Below are 22606 nucleotides of genomic sequence, written 5' to 3'. Positions count from 1 at the left end.
GCACGACAGACGAACGCAAACAAGCGTTATAAGAGTGTCCTCTGCTTATGCTTCATTGTAAAAAAAACTGTTCACATTTACGTGCGTGAGGTAACATGTAATGAAAGTCGAAAAAGTTGGGTGAGATAACTTGGAAGTGTATCTTCAGCCTAAATCTGCGGAGTGCACAACCGTAGCAGACGATCTGAGCATGCGGGAACAGCAGCGCCAACTTTTTCATAATGAAGCGGCGGTACGCTGAACTACGCTCAGCTGCTCACGGGACTGACTTCTAGACTGGCGCACTGCCTCTTCGCACGCTGGCATCTTCGTGTTTTGTGTATGTCGTCTCTTGCTCGAAGTGCATGCGAAGTGTACTCCTCCGGTCTTTCTTTTGGCGTATTTTTGGGACATCCAAATGGTGAGAAAATTGATTTTTTTTCTAGCCCCCCGGATCCTCTTTCCATGTACGAAATGTTCTGCTCAAGGGCTGGCATGTGCTTTGGCTGGTCCTGACACAAGTTTACCGAAGTTCACAAGAAAAATTTGTGACACTTGAGCAAAGTGTGGTCAAAGGGAGTTACGCGGAGCAAGCTGCGAGCCTATGTATAGTTCCCTGGTCATTGCGAGATACGCCACGTGCAGGCAACATGCTAGATTAATAGTGGAAGGTAGTTTCGGCCGACCAGCGCAAAAAGCGCGCCCAAATGAATTCCGTGTGCGACTGTACGCACGTGCATGCGTACATGCAGGTCTTCAGAAAGCGTAAGAGGGACAGCTCAAGAGCGCGTAGCCTGTAGTGTGCCTAGTCTTCGGTCGACCACGACTAGCGCACCCTCTGAAAGGCCTCAAATAAACGTTTGCGGTAAAACGAAGGCACTGGCGCATTGAGGATGTCCTGAGGACACCGCAAAAAAAGTGAGGACGTTTGGATCTTTTGAGGACGTCGCGAGGACATGGGGTTGTTTGGGTGCTCTTCCTGGTGTATATAAAGCACACGAAATAGAAGCTTCTGCCTCGCAAATTTAGTGTTATGCGCTGTTGGAAGCACACTTTATTTGCACATGTGCTTTGGAGCATGCGTAAAATGCACTCACTGAGTTGGCTCTACCTGTCGTGTAATATCTGCACACCCTGCGTGCGCATATGCTAAGAGGTGGAGAGCTGCCAAAGCACAGTGGCATGTCAGTGAAAATGTGTCTAGTTGGACATTCAGTCAGCAGAAGACAGTTTTGCTCGATTTTACACGAATATGTGGTGGCTTGAAATCGTTAGGTTAGCTCGTCATTCTACATTATATATCGACAGTCCGGCGTTGCGTGTGTTGTATGTAACTGTTCCGCGCTTCCTGCTCTTGTGCCTTAATGGGGCCATGGAGACGAAATGCAAGTTTGGTTCATTCAAAAGATTGCCTCGTTAGAATCATCCTGACACCACTTTTAACATAAACTTCGCTCAAATTAGCTATATAATTAGGAAAAAAGGGAATGGCCATACGACCTGCTAGGTCATTTCCCGCAACGGAACCTATGATGTCATACCAGCCAGCTCTGTGATTGGCTGAGGCCGGCAAAAGCAAACGCAAATCAGGCAGAGCTTATAATTAAGCTTGCCGAATGGGCTATTTGCGCTTAAATTTAGGGCACATTCTTTTTATAGCAGTAAGAATAGGGGGATAAACAGTGGAAGTTACGAAAGCACACAGAAGTACCGATGCATACTGATGTTGGTGCTGAGCGCATTATGTTTGGTTTAGATGCACAGCACTGTGGTGCTTTGGGGTTGTCTCAGACGACACTGGGCGGTTGACGTAAGCGACGGTGTCTTACATGACCATTTTTGTCAAGCGAGCGCTATGTTTCACGGAACAATTATTTTCTCCATCAGCAAAAACAAGCCAGGTTTAAATACGGTCACAAACAAACCAAAGGCATAAAACGGCTTGCCGCGGTGTGCTGGCACTATCTAGTTTGACCAACGGTAAACAAAGCTCCGCTCCACACCAAGTTTAGCTGAAAAACCTGTTCTTATGATGTCATTGCAAATTTTCAAACACACATTTTGGCATGAGAATCAAAGTTTTAGCTTACATTTATCAATTTGGAGTGAATGAAGCATCGTTTGCTTCCGGACAATCGCTGAGGGCACTATAGAACACGAAATCTTTCGAATAACACAAACTTGTACTTCGTCTGCATGGCTCTTTTAAAAGTCATTTTAAGGCCAAAGCCTTAAGTGCCCATTCTGCAAAAAACCAACGTTGTTTTTGTCGTTTAGTAAAAAAAACACACATGCGTGATCCAATACGATTTGATTGCGGGGCTCCACAGTGACAGCCCGATGCAATACCACTGTGCTAGCATAATACAAAAGTTGTCGCCATTGTTGTTCCTTGCTCGACATATACCCAATTGGGTGTTGGCCAGGAATCGGGAGCTTTGAGGGGCTAATGTGCCCGCTTCACAGAATTCGCTGAACATTAAATTTAGAGCAATAGTGCATGTCGCGTGATACGTGACTGTAATGGCACGTGATTAGGACAGATGCACACCAGCTCGGCCGAACCCTGATTCTAGGGCAGCCGGGCTGTGTGCCGGCGCAATTCGTGCCGCAAGATGAAGACGCATAAGCGAAGACAGAGATGCAGGCGCAGTGTTGCAGAAAAGAAGCCGGTTGAAGTAATTCGTGCCAAAAGACAAAAAATGAAAGTGGAGAAAGAAAGGCAAAGAAAAAATTGAGGCCGTTCCACTCAATGGGAAATCTGTCGGAAGTGCAGAGCAGTGATTCGCCATAATGGGCTGTGGCGCCGTTATCCGCACACTCTTACCACCCATCACGCTCTTCGCTGCCCTGTCGCACTCCTCTCCTGATGAAGTCAGCGGAGGTTTGTCCGACACATTTCAAATTTCCCGCCTTCGCAGCGCTCGCGCGCCCCCTCCCTGAAACTGCGCCAGTGGGAGTTCTGTTCTTTTTGTGCTTGCTTTTTTCCCACATGTGCCAATGTTGCACTGCCATTTTTTTTTTCGCTGCTATCGTAAAAACCAACCCATCGAGCGTTCCTAACTAAATCAACGCAGGAGCTGCTGGTTAATTACGTATACTTTGCCTCAAATGCACCTGCAGTTGTCTTTGCGCTAAACAACGGGGGAGATGTATGACAAGCGCCAGCGGTTCGTGAGTTTTGAGAACGCTTATGACTGCATAAATCGCTTGGCTTTCAAAGCCTCTGTGGGACACTGCAACCACAGCCGCTACAACGGAACGCCGTGGGGCTCTACTTAGGTCCAGTGAGCGAGCTGCGACGACTAGGCGAGCCCCTAAAGTGTTCTGCACTTAATATGACGTTGCAGCAAACACGTTGTTAATAAGTATTACCAGCCTTCCTCCTTCAAAGCACATAAGCATACTTACATTCCTGAGGAATTTGGGGGCTAGCCTTGTAAAGCACGTGTTGCACATGTTGCACGTTATCAGGTAGCATGTGTTGCACGTGTTGCACCTCTTCGCTGAGCTCTACCATGTGTGAACTTTCCAACCGATTGCCATGTTTTTCAGGCCATGGCCTGTGGGAGTCTCCAACGACGCGGCCGGTACTGCTGTGTGCCGTGGTGCGAGCACAGTGGACAGGTGTACCCTCGTAAGGTGCCTGATGCGGGAACGAGTTTGTTTCGCATCCCACGGGACGACAGGTGTGGTGTGGTGTATGGCCTGATGTTAACTTCTGGCTTGCTGTTTGTCCGGCTTGGATAATAAGACAGGGCCATTTGAACTATATTAACAGCATAATCATTTTTATCGTACCAAACAACCCCAAAACGCACGGAGCAAGAATATATACAGGGGGCAAAAGTTCCAGGGGTTTATCCAGAATTTCGGTTTTGGGGGGTTGTCAAAGTCCTACTCTGGGGGTGTCGGGAGGGAGAGGGGGAGGTGTATAAATGCCTGGGCAGGGTGCTCGTCATTGTGAAATCTTTTTGGGAGGGTGTCGAAATCCTTCTGGAGGGGGGGTTGCAACTCTTCCCTCCCTCCAGAAGGATTTCCTGGGGGGGGGGGGTTCCCTGGGTGTTTCCTTGGGTGAAACACTGATTGCGGCGGGAGTGACCAAGCGACCAGGTAATGTCACAATGAAAACCAATGTGGACTGCGAAGCTTTGCAGCTGTGACAACGAAGGAGTTTTTAACAGCACCTTTTAATAGCGGCCACAAACCATTCTGTGGCTAATGCTGATCACGGCAGCCGTGCAGTTTCTTCTCCCGCAACCGTTGCCGCTGGCTTAACCTGCGCCAAGTTCTTGTGACAAAATCTGGCCGCCCTCAGAAGCGAAGCTTCCCCTCCTGTCGTGTTCTTACACCATGCCTAAACGCTATTAAAACATGTGCCTAATGACCCACCGCGGTGGCTCAGTGGCACTGAGCATGAGGAAGCGAGTTTGATTCCCGGTCGCGGCGGTCACTTTTCTGATGGCGGCGAAAAGCAAAAACGCCCGTGTGTACAAGACTTCGGCACACGTTAAAGACCCCCGGGTGGTCAAAATTAATTGGGAGCCCTCCACTATGGTATGCCTCATCGCCTGTGTTGCATCGGCACGGTAAACCCTACAATCAATCAGTTAATGTGCCTAATCACTGTTACAGGATTGCAAAATCTTGCGTATTTTCATTGTTCCTAACATCGCAGTCACATGATCACTTAACAAGATATAAGAACCCTTAAGTGGTGTTACAAAGACAAGCACATTTTCGACGTTTTCAGCAGTGCAAGAGAATTTTTCAGGTGTTCTACTTGTTGTTTTCTTTCCAAGTTGTGTCACTATTTGTACACCATTAGCTAATCATCTGTCATTGTGAAGGACTTGTGTACTTGTGACTTACGTACTTGTACTTGTCATCTGTACTTGTGTACCATCCTACGCAGGTCGGTGGCGTGGGTGGCTTACACAGGGAGGGACGACCTCAAGACGAAGACTACCGCACAGCTGTTCTCATCGTACCGGATATGCAGTCGCCATTTCACTCCGCGGGACTTCATGGACCCTGGCCAAACACGACTCACAAAAAAAGCTGTGCCAAGTGTTGGCCCAGGCACGCAAGGTAAAGCGGGGGGGGGGGGGGGGGGGGGGTGTTTACAGGGGCCATGTAGTCAAAACAGAAATTTCATTCATTAAAAAGGCTGCTTTGTCCCGATAGCAATGATGTAAGTTTTTATCGCAAACTTCCAACAAATAATCAAGATATTAAGCGTAGAGAAATGAACCAGGGGGAACTCCTCAGTCGCTTTCCAGCGACATCTCTGTGATGTCACAGAACCTTGTTTGATTGATTGATTGTAGGGTTTAACGCGCCGACGCAACGCAGGCGATGAGGCGCGCCGTAGTGGAGGGCTCCGGATAAATTTTGACCACCTGGGGATCTTTATCGTGCGCCGAAATCTCGTACACACGGGCGTTTTTGCTTTTCGACTCCATCAGAAAAGCGGCCGCCGCGGCCGGGAATCGAACCCGCGACCTCGTGCTCAGCAGCGCAACGCCTTAGCCACTGAGCCACCGCGGCGGGTAGAACCTTGTTTGTACGATTGGCCGTTGCCGACCCTAGTCACCGTTAAAGGAGCCACGCAGACAAAGTGCAAGTTTGTTTTATTCGAAATATTTCATGTTTCGTAGTGCCCCGAGCGCTTGTCCATAAGCCAACAATGATTTATTCACTAAGAAATTAATGATAGTTGGCTGCAGAAGGCAGCATGCCTCGTAAGTAGATGTCATTAAGGAAATATAGGCCGGGACAGTGCTGGGGAAAAACGCAAAGAAATTGGCTGGATACGTTTTTCCGTAGACACAGTAAAATGTGAAACGTTTAGCGTAGTTTTTTGGTTCGTCGAGGCTACCGTTCGTGAACGTAAGCACTTGTGACTAGGAGTAGTGTGTGGTGCTCAGTTGTGTTGGTGAATTTTACCCCCTTCCAAAGGTTTTTGTAACTGCTGGGATTATTTCGGCGAAAGCCTCGTGTGCCCTATTGTGCGAAAAAGTTGCATAGTCCAGTGCAGAAAATGGCCGCTTCTGTAAAAAAAAAAAAAAAAAACTTACAAATGCGCTAGAATTTGTGCCGAAGTGCTTATGTGGATTAATTTTGATAAAATCAATGAATTCATTCGAAAAGCTGGGTACATTGCAGTTTGTGTGGGAATCAAACTTTGGTCTTCAGGATAAGAACTGAATGTATCCCTTTCAGCCCTGTTTTTTTTTTTATTTCAAGCAAAACGATATTTTCTGTGTGTTTTCTTAAAGTTTAGAGTCCCATAAGCCCCAAAACAAAAATAGAGCTCGAAAAGCAGGTAATTACAAATTTAATTATGAGACAATTAATTAGGACATCTAGCAATTAAAAATTTTGTGTTGAGCAGAGTCGTGACTTTTGCATATTTACCAAAACCTCATGACTACATGAACCTACAGACAAAAACTGAACTTCGTAGTGCATGCATTTATAGATTTACAAGCTTGGAAATTAAACTCGGACCGCTGTTTTGTTCAGCTTCAATGTCGTAATTTCGTCTTCACCAGAGCTTCTTCTTCTTTGTAGCGTGCAGCTGCTCTAAAATGAAACTACAGTGATATCAATCGCAGTAGGCATCATCGAAGAACAATTCCCTAAAAAACTAGGTGTTTTGGTTTCGCTCTCTATGCGCTAGACGAACTTTTATGTGATGGCGTCAACTGACACCACCAGGGCCGAAAGGGGTATTGCCGCCATGCTACATGGGCATGTTGCCAGTGGCAGCCTCGTTTGTGCGGCGCTGTCATCATACTGTGTGACAGGTAAACACAACGGCACACGAGTAGAGCTGCTGCAGCACAGTCGAAGAACGCTGATTCCGGGGGGGGGGGGGGCAGCAGCGTGAAGTGTTGCCAGTCTGCCTGTCAGAGTGGTTCGCGTCTCCCCCCCCTAAAAAAATATGCAAATACGACGCATAGCAGTGAAAATATCTTCAATAGTATTGCCAGAAGGAGCCATCATGCTTTTGCATTTAAAGCACATGAGCAGACTTAAGTGCACCGAGGAATTTTCAGGCAACAGAACCAAAACTGCCCCCCCGTGCTAACCAACACGGCGTTCTTTATGTGGACGTTGATGGAAGCTGAGTTGAAGGGTAATGGCTTTGCGACTTGGCTTTGTAGTCGCGACCCCTCAACCCATATTGTTGCCCTTGGTGGGACAGCCATTGCTGCCTATGGATACGGGGCTTCAGTATTCTGTGTGACTTCAGACAGGGTAACTGGCATGCTGAATACAGCGGTACCTTTGCCCATAAATGTTAATCATTTCTAACGTTCTTCAAACAGTTGTTTACACATCCGTAGATGATTATCCCAGCACCTATCGAAGGAGGCCTCTGTGGTTATTGTATCAGTTTGAGTTTCAGTTTCGATTTATTGTTGCTGTTGAAATGCTACAGAGCATAAATAGGTCTAGGAGGTCCCATAGTCGTAGACTGGGGAGAGACCTCCTACCAATAGGTACAAGCAATACGGACACAATAGGTACAAACAATACATACTCTTAGTGCAGTTAGCAGTAGTAACAATAAAAAAAAACACAAAGGAAGAAGATGTTTGTACAAACAAGCCAAATATTATGAACAACAATCAGAATTATTACACAAAAAAGCTGTAGAAAGGGGACATTCATCCACATACCACATATACACATATATAATAACATTCATTATGCCAAAGTGATCTGGCGAAGCTGCCTCTTAAATAAATGAATTGAAAGAGATGATTTAATGGCTAAGTGTATCTAATTCCAGAATGATGCTGCCAAAACGTTGGCAGTAAATTTGCCATAATTAGTCCTGGGTTTTGGTAGAAGATAGTTATCGTGGTGAGAGAATTGAGTGGCAGCGAAATGCGGGGTTTGGTCTTTAGATATTAACGAAATAGGTAAATTTCCTTGAAAGAATTTATATGTTAGGACACAAAGAGAATATTTATTTAAATCACCAATCGACAAAATATTAAATCTGCGGAGTAATGGCAATGCATTACATGAGAAAGGGCTGTAAGTAATTATTCATAAAGCTGGGTTTTGTGTGTGCTGTAAAGGTGCCAAGTGAGTTCGATATGTTTTGCCCCATGAAGAAACGCAATATGAAATGTGGCTGTGAAGGAATGCATAGTAAAGCGAAATTAATACGCGTTCATTGAAATAAGGTTGCACTCGAATCAGTATTCTCAGGCCATAGGCCACTTTACGGGGTAATAAAGATATGCGATTTGTCAATTTCGAATGACTGTCAAGTTTGACACCAAAAAATGTGGCATAGGCAATAGCATGAAGCAAATTTGGACCAAGGATAAGATTGGTCAAAGATTTTCACATAGCAATGTTAAAAAATTCTGCATGCTGTTTCACTGTTTAGCAGTGACCGAGAGTTGGAAAACCGTCCTCAAAATCATATCCACGTGCTTATTTTGGCTTCACAAAGCAAAAGCGAATGTGCATTCCGCATATTTCTAGTAATTTTGAAAATTGGTGCTGAAAGCAGGTTTCTACGTATGTGGAATTCCAGCACTAAATATTTTAGCTACGTTGCAAGCATTTGTATTTGGCTTTAAAGCATGTTGAATTTGTCATGTCTACTTTTTGTCTCAGTTCCGTCCAACGCTCCGGCAGGAAGGCCCCTGTTACAGCAGTCCGTAGTGACAACTAAGCCAGTCCCGGTTGAAGCAGCCAGGGACCAAGGAACCACCGCAAGACTGCAGGAGACACTGCCAATTACATCAAAAGTACCGGCCAGAATCCACCCGGATGTCTCAGAAGAGGTATTTAGTTATCCTTCTGCCTGCATGCATTCATTTGGGACCGAGGGATACAGGCGCATGGGTTCCTGTGTGGCTCAAGAAATTCTCTCTACATATAAACTTCCGTTGTCCGAGAGCTTACTGGTTTGTGGCTCAAATTGTTACCTTGCCTACACAGTGGTCACTCAGACAGTGGCCAGCTAACGTTCAAATGACACGTTCACATGACTGGGTCAGTCATTGGGTCAGTTGCAACGCGCGCTCACTGTGGGAAGGAGCGTAATTGTGTATATTCGTTAATCTTCAAAGACATAACTTTAAAAAACTTTACCATCCCTCCCCAAAGAAAGTTGAGGGAAGCGCGAAAGCTTTGTCCAATCCAATGAAAGTGCGTCTAATCGATCGTCAAACTTTCAAAAACCCAAGTCGGAAACTAAGATTGAACCCACGTGACAATTTTTCATGCACTAAGTAAACACATCTGCGACAGATCTAAATGCATACTGGCACGTGGTTTATAAGACAAGGGTATGCTATTGTTCTCCTCTTTCATGATCTATGCATGTATTGCCTTATCTCGAACTGTTCCTTTTTCGCTACTTTTAAGTAACTTTTCTCACACAGTGGAAGCCTGGTTTCACGCATGAGCTGTGTGCCCAGAGATCGTATCAGAGCTTTTCAGTCGACCACAACCGGTCTGTGGGGAAATGCATTGTTTTTTTTTGTTTTTTTTTTTTTTTTTCGTTGGACGCCGTAGGTCCCACTAAGAAAACTTTCGTTTCGCTATAAGCTTGGCATATAACACACAGGTGTGTAGTTGATGGTACTGAGCGGTCGTCAACCGTTCCTTGCAAAGCCAGGGTTGCCCTTCTGGCCGGTATTTCTAGGTAGGTTCAGCCACTGGCAATTTATGATGGGGCGCACGATGACCTTTTGTTGTACATCATTTGCTGGCTTCACTTGTTGAGCTTCTTGAGGATGTGAACAGGTCTGTGAAAGCTGTAGTTTGTGGGATCGAGGTATGTCTTATGCGAGTCGCGCTTTTCAACTAGACGTGACAAATTTTGTTTATTCATTTACCCAAAAGGCTTATGTAATGGTGGGGGTAAAAAAAAAAAAAAATTATAGCACGAAAACAGCAACAGTCATGGAAATACAATACAAACTTATTCAAGTTGCAATGCGTAGTTGCGCAGTAAGGGTCACATAAAGGAGGACAATAGTTATCCAATTACATCATGCCCATGTGCAGGATCGAAAAGGGCGTAAACATTGAAAAATGGTTTACACAATTTATGCATTGAGGATTAATTGTAACTTTGATGAATGAGTCGTGGGCAATGGGGGTGATGATGTTACTGGGGAGCTGATTCCAGTGACGAATAGCAAGTAAGAGCAGTGAGAAGAAAAATAGCTTAGTACGCGCGAATAATGGCTGGGCTTTGAATGCATGATCTAGATAAGGAAAACTCCTGGTCCATCTCCTCTAACGGGAAACCTGGTGAGGGGCGAAGCATGCAGAGTAGAAGTGTATTCTTGGCGCCTTGGTGTTTTTGCGAATGGAGAAGAAACCGTTGAGGGTTAGAGGTATACAGCTTTGCTGTAGAAGTCTCTTGTTTTTGAAGCACGAAGCTCTCAAGCGCAAGGCGTAAATGTGTGTCCTGGTATTTTTTCAGTACACGTTACGAAGCACCCCAGCGCGAAGCGTAAACGAGTGTCCCGGTGTTTTTTTAGTATGCGTTACGTTATAGCGCGAGGCGTAAACGAGTTTCCCGGTGTTTTAGTACCGTGACTACATGAGACGAACAACGATTACGACGACAACGACGACGGGATATGCCAACAGCCTGAGCCCCTAAGGGTCTTTGCCCCTAAAATGCGATTAGCAGGTTTTATGTGCGATACAACGAACGAAGCCTTTATTTAAGATAATGGGGCAGGTGGACGTATTTGTCTTTGGTGTACCTCGTCTCATTGAAACACTCGAAACAACGTCTAGTTTCACAAGTATATTTGCACCATTTGCAAAGTATATTTGCATCATATATTTGCACCATTTGGCAATGAATGGAATTGATTCGCCGTGAAATAACGTGCTGCAATAATAGCACCACTTCACGAGCTATGTTTGAGGTGATGTGATTTCATTCATACGGCTTTCATTTTTAGTCCAGCAGCTCAAACAGCGTGCCACCAGCAATTGACGGGCCTGTGGAAGAGGTCATCTCGCAGCCGCAGACCCCATCTGAGCACACGGCCTGTTCTGTCTCCGAGAATTCCTCAAACTCGGTAAGCATGCATACTTCATTTTACCCGCATAGTACGTGGTGTTGCTGTTGGTGGTTCTTTTTCATCCTCGGAGCTCATGTCACATTGGGACTGTCACTGAGGAAGTGGAATTGGGGTTCGCAGTGATGTTTACCGGACATGTTGGCATGCACCGTTCCTCAGAAACCCCTTTAATAAGACCCTGTGGTCCCTTCATTTTCTTAACCCTTTTGCTTTCACTGACGTACCGGTATGTTGTTTATTGTGCGTTCAAAAATTTGCGCCGCCTTGACTGTTCGCACCATCTGTCGAATCTTTCTAGTAGCTCGTATTTTCACTCGCTACCTCTCCTCGACAGTATATTGAAGAGTATGGAGCAACCGCGCCCACCCTTTGTTGCTGAGGGATGTGCTGTACTGTCGGGATGAGTGACCATGCGGCACGCGTGCGATTACGGGTGCAAGGTTGTTGTGCCATCCACAGTGGGTTTCTAGGTATTATTTTTATTCTGTTCCCGTGTCTCCTATGGACTGAAACATGACTCAATCGCGCCTTCCACTCGCTCATTTCTGTGCGTTATGCGGGCTGCTGAAAGTTCTCTTTCCGTGCGCGCGGTTACTTTCGGATGGCTGATTATGCAGGGCCTACGACTGTGGACAGGAGCGATGGTTCTTTGATTCAGATCACAATACGAGCCAAGCCCGGTTTCGCATTCTGAGAGTCTCTCATCCGAGGAATGGGTGCGAGTTCCACAGCGTCAGATTCTGATGTTGAAACGGTGGGGTCGTCATCCCGGAAGTGTGCACAGCAAACTGAAAATATCTGGAAGAAAGGCGATTTCTGACCCACGCTCTTTCCTTTCAGCGAATTATGTTCCAGATGCTATCATAGTCAAATTAATCACTATGTTCCTTCCCTCATATTTCGAATACCAAACCGACACTGGGAGTGCCAGAAACACCCAACAGTGAAAGGGTGAAGGTGCATTCTTGTTGTTTGGTCATCAAAGCAAGTGAAATCGGCTTCCTGACTACGAAAACAGTTAGGCAGGCTTGATCGTCAAAACGAGTGCAGCACGTGCATATTTGCATCATTCGGCAATGAATGGAATTGATTCGCAGTGAAATAACATACTGCAATAATAGTGCCCGTAAGCTATGTTTGAGGTGATGTAATTGCATTCATACGGCTTTAATTTCAGTCCAGCAGCACAAACAGCGCGCCTCCAGTAACTGACGGGCCTGTAATAGAAGTCATGTCGCAGCCGCTGACCCCATCTGAGCACACGGCCTGTTCTGTCTCCGAGAATTCCTCAAACTCGGTAAGCATGCACCCTTCATCTTACCCGCATACAACATGGTGTTCGTGTTACTTACTGTCGCTTCATTTACATCCTCGGAGCTCATGTCACATTGTGACTGTCGATGAGGAAGGGGAATTGGGGTTCGCAGTGCCGTTTACCGGACATGTTGGCATGCACTGTTCCTCAGAAGCTCCTTTAAAGGAGCCATGAAGACAAAATACAAGTTGGGTTTATTGGAAAGACTGCTTAGTCCCGATAACAATGATACCAATATCATCGCAATCTTCGAACAAATAACGGAGATATGAAAGAAAATGTGTAAAGCAGTCGCGACCCCCTAGCCAATTTCCCGCAACCTTTCTATGACGTCACGGAACCTTGTTTGTGTGATTGGCAGCTGCCTAACTGACCTGTCGCGACAACACGACTGGACGTCTGTAATGGGACCTCTAGTTCCATTTGACCGCATCACTTGAATGCTAACGTGCAGGTAACGCACTGAAAATTATGTTTTGTTGGCCCATATGACGTCATTCTTGCTCAAAACACGTCACTGTGATGCAAAATTTGAAAGTTTTTAAATACTTCTTGCTTTTTTTTTTTAGTTAAAAAAACATATTTTGTGGCTGTAATGGAGCTGAGTGAGATACTGAATCCTAGTTCTTTCAAATTAAACAAAGTTGTATTTTCTCTTCATGGCTCTTAACTCTTTTGTTACCGTGGGAAAATTGACAGTTTTTTAGGGGTCCAAGAAAACGTTTTTTCTGATAAAAAAATTTGTTAGGCACTAATTCCAGGAACATAAAATGCAGATTATTTAACGCCATTTCTAATAACACCAGTTTTTAAAATGTTTTAATACATCATAGTTGCGAAAAAAAATCAAAATTTAAATTTTTGTCAAGTTGCCGAAGAAAATAATAAAAATATGAGTTCTGTATAACAAACCACCAATAGTAGAAAAAACTTCGGATATAAATTTTGTAGGGAAACGTTTCAAAAACGCGTCCTAGACAAAATGTTGACTTTCGCGGAACAGTTTGTCAGATATAAAAAAAATTGTTAGCCCGCGTAATGCCATGCGGTGAAGCCCAACCTCTATTTCAAAATCTACGATTTATGGTTGTTTCTTGGAAGAAATCTGGCGGTGTGTTATTATCAGAGGCACCAATTCGCCCCCACGGGACATAAAAACATCTTGTCAATGACTGACTTTGCATTTACAGCCAGCACAGTATTCAAGACAAGCACGCGATGCGGAAAAAAATTCATGGAGTTGAGAACGAAACTCCATGGTTGATGCTTGTTGACGTTTACTGTCAGTTCACTCAACGTTCACTCAAAACATAAACTTGCGGTTTATTATCATCTTCTGACTCGCTATTGTAGCCTTGCTTGCAGGAATGAGGTGTGATGTGCTAGAATCGTGCCCTACAATTTTTGGCCAAGTAGCTGTTGCGCTATAGAAAAGATCAGCACTATGAGCCTCCGGCATTGCAGCGCCACCTAACATTTTTGAAATGAAACAGTGCAAATCTTATTGGAGACTCCGTCCGAATAGACAGTTCAACTAAGGAGCAACGGAGCAACACTAGACCTCCGGGGATACCCTCGTATGGGAACAAAACTGGTCGGCAAATAGCTTGCGTTGTGTAAGGCTGGTTTGAAGCACTCTGCTTGTCGAAACTGATATTTGGCGACTGGGTGTTGTCTTTTGTCTTGAATCGGAAGTTTTTATTGCAGAAATCGGGTTAGGGTGGGGTGAAATTTGGAGCAGCATGCTTTCTTCGAGGATCAGTAGCGGACGCTGAAGGCACCATGGCAGGTAGACTTGAAGTTGGGTAACTGCGTAGTAGTGCCAAATATGAATTTCATGATGCAGAAACGAAACTGAAACTCTTTTAAACTGTTTGTGAATGGTCATACAATAAGTCGCACTACAGCACAACTTAGATCAATGTGCGTAAAGACAATAAGTCTGCCTAAAATCATAAAGTAATTTTGCAAACAGGCACTGCTTGATATTTTCAGCTGATTTCAGGGATTATTACCGTCAGAGTGCAAACCTGACGATTGAAAATCATCTTTTGGTTCACCATTCATGCCCTGATAACAAAAACCAATATCCAGAGTAATTACGAGTGGCACGCATTCTTCTTCTTCTTTGGTAGCAGTGATGCGCGATGACCACGCCCCTTTTCCACACCCAGGGGATGCAAACGCGTGTCAGAAATCATGTTTTTGTTGCAAAAATGAAAACAAAACTAATTTTGAAAAGGCATTTTCTGAGCTAACCCCAAATAGCTTTACTTGTTCCAGAAACGCCGGGAACACTATGAAAAGGGTTCCCAAGGTATCGTTCAAATTGAACGATTTTGAATAGGCACGGTAACGAAAGAGTTAAATTGGCCTACACAAAGTGTGGCTTCTGTTTGTTTTTAAAAGGGTGGCATGTGGACATGATACTACTATGGTCAGGTCGCACGAAATGACCGTTCATGAGCATGCAGTCGTTTGTCAAGGAGAGTTGTTGTTTTGTTCCAACAATGGCACTTGCAGTAAGCGCGATGCCGAATGCGAGCACTGGAGATTGTTTCGCTGAATAGGCCAGCATACATGCCGTACAGCTACGGAAATGGCGGCATCACATTGTTCGTCTTAAAAGTGGGGTTGCTAATTATCTGTGGCAGTGAAGGGTATGAAACTCGGCATGGCCACGGAGTTGATGTAGTAGTCAACCAAAGTGTGCTGGGTTTCTCAAGCCCGTGTACTAAATCATGAGTGTGCGCTGTTTTTTGAGAGAATACTTTTGCCGTGGAAGTCCTTGCTGATCCGCATCCATCGCAGTCCAAGAATGCGTTTGTAACACCAGGAATTTAGTCCATTGCAGATAGTTTTCTTGGGCCAAAAATGTTTCAAATTCATGCCTTGAAGTTCAAATAAGCCATGATTGTATCATCGAAACTGTATCGTGTGTACTAGAAATAGGCATGCACAATTAGTTATCAGGTGTTCTGCTAATAAAATTGGCGTTGTAGGTAACACATTGTGAATCTACCCACGAGGCCGTGGACTCGACTTTAGAGCAGTGTATGTGATGGGAACGAAATGCGAAAATTCCTGTGGTTACAGGGCCCCGCCTACACTAATTGGTGTCCTTCCAGTGTAGTGTGAGATACGACATCAGTGAATTAACTCCGATTTGAATGAAACCGTTGTAAAAGCTGAAGCTGTGTCGAAAAATTTTCGTTCTATTCCAGCTAACTTGCCTCATCCACTTTGTACCCAACATAGCATCAAAATCTGGTGGCTCAAAAAAAACGCTTTAGCAGCGCTGTGTGTCTGCACCTCCGTAAAACTACGTGCACCTCTGTAAAACTACACAATTTTCTATGATCGATACAAGTCTTCCAAATTCACATTTGTTCATTTGGCATTGTGGCGTGCTGTGCACTACACTGCAGTACATGCTTTTTTCTTTTCTATTACCAGATGGGTGAGCATCGGATCACCACAGTGCCCATCAAGGAGGAGAACCCAGCTGAATCACCCACTCGCCTCGAAAGCTCCGTGAATTCGTGCTCTGGCCCAGTCAAGGAAGAGGCAGTGGTAGTTTTTGTGCCTACGGTGTCGTACAGGTTTTACAAAGGAAACGAACAAGACCTGCTGGAGACTATCAATGAACAGATAGATACTATCAAAAGCCTGAAGACGAGCATCAAAGCAGTGCGGGACTATGCCGCAGGACTAAGAGCGGAACTTTCAAAGAGTAAACAGAGTTTAGCCGAAACTCAGCAGCTTTGTGAGAGGCTTCAACGAGAGAACGCTCGGCTCACGCGAAAGCTGTCAGCTCCACAAACGGAAGCGGAGGACATTGATGAACAGCCGTCGCAAAGAAGAAAAGTTAGGGTGTTGTGTTTCTGAGCAGCATTGGAGGTGGTTGATGTGTTATACGGACCCTGGAAGATGTCACCAGCTGTAGTTACTGTTGCTGATTTAAGCCAAAGGACCTATGTTTTTAGCCAAAAGTCGTGGCTTTATGTGGAAGGAGAGGTGAAAAGTTCCTGAAGAGTTCTTCTGCTGCGGGGATCCCAGCAGCTTCAAATTTGGCACTGGCTGGAGGTGAGTTCCTGCCTCCTGTAATTACTTGCATTTTTGGAAGATCAGAAAGTAAGTCCCTGGTGTGTCCAATGCGAGAATGTTGACCCTGCATTGCAGCTTTCTTGCACACATTTAGGCTGGTACTACCGTATTTATTCAAATTTAAGGCGAGTTTTTTTTTTTTTTTTTAAGGTCCATTGTCTCAAAGTCATACCCCGCCTTATTATCAAAGCTCAGGATATATACAAGGTGTTTCACCTAACTTTAGCAAGAGTTTAAAAATATGTTGATGCACTCCAAGACGACACAACAAAACGCATGTTGCTCTATTTTGTATGTAGTTTCTCACGCTATTTTTGTATTTTGCTTAATTAGATAATTAGTCAATTTTAATTACCCAACTTTCAAACCAACGAAGCTAGGCAAAAAATCCCAATTAGAAAGAGTTGCAGGGCGGTTTTCAAAACACCCGAATAAACAGTTTCTCTCTTTCTATCCAATAAATATTAGTGTTTTTCAGCTTATTGAAGATGCCCGCGAAATACAAAAAACACCACGTGACGTGCCAGCTTGCACGTCTTGATTGCAGTGCTCCCAAATGTTCGCACACAAACTGCCATAGGCGCACTGCCGCTTAAAAGGCGACATTATTCGGTGTTTCGCCACTGGCAGATGTCATTCGGACTTGTACATCCGTTTCTGGGTGTCTACTGTACGTCTGAAAATATACGTCCAAAGATGGACGTACAGTGGCCATCCAAACTTGGGCATCGGATGTTCTTCGGACGTCCCGCGGACGTCCGTGCTTGCTTGGGCATAGAAGTCTAAATATAAAGAAGCTGTTAATTTGAACTTGGGTAGGCTCCGCCACGGATAATTTGAACTACACGCCACCGCGCGGGTGCATTGGTGCTTGTCACACGCCAGAAAAACACACCCTGTGCCTACAGACTAGGCTGTATAGGATGGAGAAGGCAGAATAGGGTAAAACCAATCTAAATCCCACATGATGGGCGTTATGGAAGACGCATTCTTTGTGCACTCGCTCGATGAGGACGCTAGTACAGTGGTGTGTGTGGTGCGAAGACAAATGAGGACATCATATCACAAATCACAGGCCAGGTGAGAATTGAAGCGGAGAGTTGGACGAGTTGGTTACTGACTAATGAACTCATACTTCCAGCAAACTTTAACACAGGATGAAGACGGAAAAGACGAAACAAACGCTAACACACGAAACACACGTTGGCTAATGAAATGGTGCAAAACAGCTCCAGCATACGAAATTAAAGCGAGCACAAAAAGAACAGAACTTCCGCTGGCGCAGTTTCAGGCAGGGTGTGCGCAAGCACTACGAAGGCGGGAAATTTGAAATGCATTGGGTGGCAGCAGTGAGCGGATAACTGCACTACAGCCCATTATGGCAAATCACTGCTGTTACATTGAGTGGAACGGCCTTTAATTTTGGAACGGCCTTTAATTTTTTCTTTTTCTTGGGTCCTTTGACTCCCCCCCTCGCCTTATAGTTGTTACTGTCTTATAATCGAACAAATATGGCATTGCAACTGGCTGTCTTATTTTTTTTTATCAAAAAATTGTGTGCTACGTGCAGTGTACAATCCGCACTGCTTAAACCCTTTGCGCAGGTGTCGGCACGGCCTGAACGGGCACAGCAAGCACAGCCCTGTGATTGCAAGCCTGCTGATGCAAGCCCCTGCGAACTGCAACAACGATGGTATCATGCACTGCCGAGCGATGTATGCTTTATCGTGCAATCTACACAGTCAAACCTGTTCTACATGGGCAAAACAAGGGACCAAAAGGGGCTTAGTTGGGCCAAGCACGTTTTACAAAGTTATGTTGCTCCTGGGAGGCTTGGAGGTAATTGGTTGAATTGGTAAGTTGGCCAAGATGGCAGCCGCAGTGCAGGAAGAATCAGCAATACAGGGCAAACGTTAGTAACGACTTTTTGGGGTAGGGAATCTTCAGCAGAATAAAAAGCCTGGAAGGGGGTTTTTTTAGAATGTTGAGAAAGAAGGTGCTTTTTTTAGACGAGGAATCCAAAATGTCTGCCCGCATGTCAGCACTGTCGTGCTGCTTGAGGGAAGGATAAGGGAAGGCAGAAAAGGCCCCGTAAGTAGAAAGTAAAAGTGAAAAAAGAGCTAAAAACAATCTCTTCAGTGTTCAGTTTGTGAGAAAAGTTTGACTGAGTAGTCTCTGGACATTGCGGTGTTCTGTTAAAGCATATATGACACTACTGTCTTCTAGATCGGGAAACAGTGCCACCTGTTGCCGTGGGTCAGTGGTAAAGTGCTGCGTTGCTAAGCCTAAAGATGTGGTTTTGATACTGGTTGCAGCAGCCACTTTTCTGATGGAAGCTCAAAACAAAAGTGCCCTTGGGTTGAGATACTGGCACATGTTAACAACCCTCAGGTGGTTGAAATTAATCCAGAGCCCTCCACTTGTTCAGGCGTTCACGAATAGGAAGGCCTAAAAACAGCTTGCAATCTTTCTAGTCCGGTCAATCTCCGCACTAAGACGTTTGTTCCTGAATCGGAAGTATTCCCAAGGACAGCTGGCAATAGTCAGTACTAGTCATCGTCTTGAGTTGCTGCTGTAATTCTCAGATCTAAACTTGTTTTACCAACTTTTACCGGTCTGCGCACTTGACTTTCATACTTCATTGAAGGACAGTTGGGTCAGAATAAGGTAGTGATCTCTTCCTCATGTTTTAAGTTCTGTGCACCAGGAAAATATTCCAATGATCATTGAAACAAATGAAGCATCAGTGCAACTTCTGAGTGATGTTTTTTAAAGAACACAATACTGCCATCACTAAGAGGTTCAATGAATGTTTTATCGTGAGCTCGGTGAGTTTTGCTCCTCGGGAGTTATGGTACACTACAGTCAAATCCCGCTACAACGAAATTGACGGGACGTGCGAAAAATTTGGTTGAAGCGAAAATTCGTTGAGGCGAAATCTGCCGCAACACACCACGGAAAGGCCAGAGAAATAGCCCCGTATGCTTCCGCATCATTGGCAGCATAATACAATGTTTAGAAAAAGTAGTGACGCGCAATAACGTCATGTTTATTCGGATAACAAACATACCAATGGTTATGTTCTTTCACAGCACGCGAAGAAGGCGTTGCGGAGTGGGGTGAAGAAATGCAGGCGCAAAACGTATTGCTGTACAACAAGGCGTGTCCACCGAGCTGATTACTTGCAGATAGCTGCTAGGCCGTCGGAAGCCCCCCTCTCACTTGTAGCAGGAGCAGTGCCGTTATCTTATCATCTGACACGGCGCGGCAGCTACTGACCTTGGCAGGTTAGACGCGCGCGCTTGCATTTAACACAACTGCGCGCTCATGACTAAGATAGGATGACTTGGCTTCAAGACCAAACACGCAAACATGATTTTTGCTCTTGGCTATGAAGAATGGTAGAAGGAAAACGGCAAGGACAGCTGCTCACAACGCATACATGACGGCGCCGCGCCAGCAGCGGAGCACATTTGTGCGATTTCAACTGGATACGGATTGGCTGTAGCTCCGGCTTGGCGAACCGGGCCTGCGCCTCATGTAAAGACGGCCAGCCACATCGTTATCACCATCAAACAATGGCGTCCGCCTATGATTTTTTTTTTTTTTTATGGCGGTGTGGCCGCATTGCGCATGTTTTCGGTGAAACTGAGCGTCCTGAATGTATAAAAAGTTACAGATAGCTGGCGCTATGCTTATTTTATTGTAAAATAATTGTTCAAACCCAGCCCAAATCATCGAAAATTTCGTTGAAGCGAAAGCAAGCCTGACAAATGGTTCGTTGTGGCGAGGATTTTGTTGCATGGACTTCTATGGCTGGCTGACGGGGAATTAGAAATATTTCGTTGAAGCGGAAATTTCGTTGAAGCGGCGTTCGTTGTAGCGGGGTTCGACTGTATGTGCTTTCCTGAATTTCATTTTCTGAGCTGTCAAGTCACCGCAGATTACGTGCGGCAGGGATGTACTGGGGATGTTTGCAATCCCGGAAACATCAAAGGCAGTTCGTGGCTCTAGGTGCCCAGCAGACGGTGTAAAGGGGGGCATACCACAGTCTTGATGTAATGTGCCCACCTCATTCCTTGGTGTCACCGGGTGGCTAGGAGAAGGCGGCGTGAACAAGGACAGGGGCTGAAGGTGGTTGGAATCAGCGCAAAAATGATTATGATTGATCGTAGGGTTTAACACGCCGGCGCAACGCAGGCGATGAGGGGCGGCGTAGTTGAGGGCTTCGAATTAATTCGACCACCTGGGCATCCTTAACGTGCGCCGAAATCTCGTACACACGGGCGTTTTTGCTTTTCGCCTCAATCAGAAAAGCGGCCGCCGCGGCCGTGAATTGAACCCGCGACCTCGTGCTCAGCAGCGCAACGCCTTAGCCACTGAGCCACCGCGGCGGGTATCAGCACAAAAATGAAAAAATTATAGTGCAGCTAGGATAATGAATTTACCAAACGGACTTCTTTCTTTTCTTTTCCTTTTCTTGGTATGTTCTCAAGTTTATGTGCTGCAACCAAAAACTGAAGGAGATGTGTGTTTTCTTGTAAATGTTCCCATTCTGAACTGTATGTTTGAACTGACTTGTTTGTAATGGCTGCCTCCAACTGTTGTTCAAAAGTAAGGGGCCATGCAGACAAAGCACAAGTGTAATTCATTCGAAGGATTGCCTCATTAAAATCTTATTGACATCACTTTTAACATAAACTTTGCTCAAATAAGCTGTATAATTAGGAAAAAGGGAATGGCCATGCAACCCACTAGCTCATTTCCCGCAACAGAACCTATAATGTCATATGCGACAGCTCTCCGATTGGCTGAGGCCGCGTAAAACAAATGCTAATTAGACAGGGCTTACAAGCTTTCCGAACCAGCTATTTGAGCTTAAATTAAGGGCATTCTTTTTATAGCAGTAAGAACGGTGGGGTAAACAGTGGAAGTTACGAAAATACACGTAAACACAGAAGTACCGATGCGTACTGCTGTTGGTAGTGCACGCACTATGCTTGTTTCAGCTGCACAGCACTGCGGCGCTTTGGGGTTTTCTCAGACGACCCTGGCTGATAGGCATAAGCGACGGTGTTTTGCGGGACCATACTTGCCGTTCGAACACCATGTTTCACGAAACAATTATTTTTTACCTTAACAAAAACAAGCTGAGTACAAATACAGTCAAAAACAAAGCAACGACAGAAAATGGCCCTACGCGGCATGGTGGTGCCATCTAGGTTGACTAAAGGTTAACGAGGCTCCGCAATCGGCTGCAGAGAGGTTCTTGTTATGTTGAAAGTTGAAAGTTTATTTCCAGTAAAGCACATACAAATCTTTATCAAGGGAAATCGGGAAAAAGTTGCTCAATTGTAACTTGACGGGCCCGAAAACCCTTGTAATGGCTGCCTCCAACTGTTGTTCAAAAGTAAGGGGCCATGCAGACAAAGCACACAAAGCACACAAAGCAGACAAAGGGGCCATGCAGATGTCGCGAAAACACACGATTTGGCGGGAAAATCAGAATTTTAACTTAGCTTGAATAATTTCTCAGTGAATACAGCATCGTTTTCTTCTGGACAAGCGCTAGAGGCACTATGAAACACGAAATTTTTCGAATAAAACAAACTTGTATTTTGTCTACATGGCCCCTTTAAGAGTGTCTGGCAGTCCTGCACAAAGTGAGCATTGCATATGAACCTGGCATCCACTCCTCTGCGTACTGTGCATATGATTTCATAATGCCCATACATGATAATGTGTCTTTGAGAGGACCACACTTGATGATGCGGGCTCTTTTAACATGGCGTGCCACACCTGAAGTACAAAAAAGAGCAAAGTTCTATGCCTCCTGTAGTCATATGGCTGTGCGAGGATGACTAGTTTTCAGCGACCACAAATGTCTGGTTGAATAAAAGTGACTCAAACTTGTGTGCGATCCTTGTGGCTTCCGGCAGGTCAAGAAGACACTGCCACTGTACCTTCGCACGTTCGACCGGAAGTGGTGGGTGCACGATAGCTTGTCATCAAGCAGCGACTCAAAAGACGCTATCTTATAAGTGCAGAGCACTTTAGGGCCGTGCCTTGTCGTTGTAGCTCGTTTGCTGGACCCATGTAGAGCCACGTGCACAGC

General features: G+C 45.2%; 1 protein-coding gene across 3 annotated transcripts; it reads left to right on the top strand.

The window, feature by feature from the left end:
* The first annotated feature begins 189 nt into the window (after positions 1-189).
* LOC144138263 (uncharacterized) lies at positions 190-22404 on the top strand. Of its 3 annotated transcripts, none has more exons than XM_077670449.1 (8): positions 190-319; positions 3535-3668; positions 4895-5070; positions 8629-8798; positions 10947-11066; positions 12247-12366; positions 15841-16470; positions 18096-22404. In XM_077670449.1, the coding sequence occupies exons 2-7, from the start codon at positions 3538-3540 to the stop codon at positions 16270-16272; spliced, it is 1149 nt and encodes a 382-aa protein (XP_077526575.1). In that variant the 5' UTR covers positions 190-319; positions 3535-3537; the 3' UTR covers positions 16273-16470; positions 18096-22404. The 3 variants fall into 3 exon arrangements, with proteins under 3 accessions (XP_077526575.1, XP_077526576.1, XP_077526574.1); XM_077670448.1 differs by having other exon boundaries at positions 243-400; XM_077670450.1 differs by lacking the exon at positions 10947-11066 and having other exon boundaries at positions 242-400.
* The last annotated feature ends 202 nt before the right edge of the window (positions 22405-22606 follow it).

This window comes from Haemaphysalis longicornis, unplaced genomic scaffold (genome assembly GCF_048455015.1).
Source record: "Haemaphysalis longicornis isolate Haplotype H1 unplaced genomic scaffold, Haemaphysalis longicornis Haplotype H1 scaffold_5, whole genome shotgun sequence".
In the NCBI taxonomy this organism is placed as follows: domain Eukaryota; kingdom Metazoa; phylum Arthropoda; class Arachnida; order Ixodida; family Ixodidae; genus Haemaphysalis; species Haemaphysalis longicornis.
The sequence above is the reverse complement of the archived record's forward strand: the minus strand, read 5'-3'. Positions and strand labels throughout refer to the sequence as shown.